The 2,282-nt window shown below is 45.0% G+C and overlaps 1 protein-coding gene across 1 annotated transcript in view; it reads left to right on the top strand.

Moving 5' to 3' along the window:
• Window positions 1-1,921: 1,921 nt before the first annotated feature.
• Window positions 1,922-2,282, top strand: part of LOC101980291 (poly [ADP-ribose] polymerase 14-like) — a 144,309-nt gene continuing 143,948 nt past the window's right edge. The window contains 1 exon segment of the mRNA XM_013351166.1: window positions 1,922-2,108. Within this exon segment, the coding sequence (XP_013206620.1) occupies window positions 1,922-2,108 (187 nt within the window).

The raw sequence follows: 2,282 nt of genomic DNA, 5'->3' as shown, positions 1-2,282 counted from the left end.
CATGCTTTTTCAGACTCAGGCCAGCTGGCCTTGGTGAATTCCCGAAAGAACATCCCCATTGTCTCAGAATGTGGGTGTACCCCTCGCGGTCCTGAAAAGAACTAAATCTTGGCTGAATATTTGCTACTGCAAGACATGGAATATTTTCCATTTTTTCCAGACTTAATGAATATTTTTTTGTTTTTCTGTTTTTAATGCTGAGAACTCTACTTTGAATTAAATACACAATATAAAATGGCAGACAAATGTTGAGGACCATTTCAGAAATAGTAGGAAATTCTGTCTTAATTCCCAAGACAAACTTCATCAAAAGAAATTTTTTATTTATTTTTATTTTATAGTGAGTGTTTTGCCTGCATGTGTGTCAGTTAGTGTATAACATGTGTATGAACAGTTCACATGTGTATGAAGAGACACAGAAGCCAGAAGAGTTTATTAGATTTCTTGGAACTGGAGTTACAGGGGCTTGTGAGCTGCCATGCAGGTGCTGGATTCCAATCTGGGTCCTTTGGAAGAACAGCCAATTCTCTTAACTGTTGAGCCATCTCTCCAACCCCTGAAACAGCAATTTTTAAAACTAAGTATTCTAACATGATGCAATCCAAAGATGGATTAATTTGATAATTACATGTTGAAGAACAACAGCAGGAATATATTAAAAGTCTGTTTTCTAGTACTACGACATGTTTCTGTAATAACAGAAAGTTTGTATACAATAAAAACTGCAATCCATATCATGTCACAGTCTCCCATCTGAGCTGTGGTGTTTCAGAGTGTTCACTGGTGTCCTCTGGTGTGAAGGCCTCCTCTGCAAAGTGCGCATGTGTGCTCAGAACAAGGCAGCAGTGATGTCAGGAGACAACACAGGTGAAGCTGGGCCAGAAGCAAGGATGTGCTATGAGTTGATTTTGAATTAGTTTTTAGTCATTGTGCTTTCAGAAGCATTTTGGTGTTACCAAGATCTTCACAAGCCTCACACTGGGTTGTGTGACCTGTTGGATTGTAATCCACAAAGAAATGGAACCCATCAGTAGAAAAACACCCAGATCTTCTCCAAGCCCATGTCTTCATTCACAATGCTTTGATGCTGGTGCCTCGGGAAGTCATGGCTGGTGTCACCAATATCTTCCACATCCCTTCTTGTGTTAACATTTACACATACCTAGGACTTTTCTATCTTCAAAATATTTAAATCCAAGAGACAATCCTCTAAGGTCCTTTCTCGATAGTCCTTAGGCTTCAGGTGCCATGTCACCTGCCCATAAGCTCTTCTGTCCTTCCCTTAATTAGGCTGGGAGCCCCTGCTCTCCTGCTCCAGCAACACCCATTTACTGTCTTCTCTCCTGTGTCCCTACATCTGTGTCCTTCTCTTGTACACTCAGAAAGCATTGGTTGGTGTCTAGCACACGTTCCTCAAACTGGGAATTTGTAGACACAGTGTTCACGAATGAGAAAATAGAATTCAGAAGCAGGAAAAAGGCAGATCAAATTCTGAGGGGTGGTCCCCAAGTGAGCAGGGAGCATCCTGAGAGGATCGTTTGTGAGCCCCCTTTCTTCTGTCATACAATGTGGGTTTTGTGTATACTGAAGTTATCCTAGGGATGGAGCAAAGCTCAGCTGTGGCTGGGTTGAAGTGCAGGAGGAGCCCAGCTAGAGAGATACTAAGCAAAGTGCACTGGAGACCAGAGTCCATGGGACTGCCAGCTTCCTGGGATTGACTCATTTCTGTTGAGGGAGGGAGAAGAAAGAGGGGGACTGGGTATGTCCAAGGTCCTTTGGTGTGTGTATGTGGGAGGGGTGGGGTTTGCATTATTCCAATCTGGGGATTGCTAGGTGAAAATGAAAGCGGAAGAGATATTAACTCAATGAAAACTCTGTGACATTGGGCGACTTGGCAGTTGCAGTTTTGCAGGCAGCCAGGATGGCAGCGTCTAGGCCTTTCCCACTGCTGGTCGAGGGGTCTTGGGGCCCAGACCCCTCGAAGACCTTGATCAACAAGTTGCAAATGTACTCCCAGAGTCGGAAGAAATCTGGAGGAGGGGAGTGCGAAGTCCTCCCGCAGCCCTGGAATCCTGCAAGCTTTCGGATGCTTTTCTCCACGGAGGACGGTGAGGGGCATGAAAGCCAAGGAGGGTCAACCCAAGCAAGGTTCTGGGTCAAAGATTCCAGGCCCAGAGAGGATGCAGCTCCATGGGAGCAGGAGATCCTGGAGAGTGGTGGTTCCCTTCTTTACAGGAGCTTCATTGTGAAGCTTCCAGTTCTTTGCGCTCTCTCTCTCTCTC

This window comes from Microtus ochrogaster, chromosome 2 (genome assembly GCF_000317375.1).
Source record: "Microtus ochrogaster isolate Prairie Vole_2 chromosome 2, MicOch1.0, whole genome shotgun sequence".
NCBI classification, from domain to species: domain Eukaryota; kingdom Metazoa; phylum Chordata; class Mammalia; order Rodentia; family Cricetidae; genus Microtus; species Microtus ochrogaster.
Note: the sequence above shows the minus strand (reverse complement) of the source record. Positions and strands in the feature narration are given on the sequence as shown.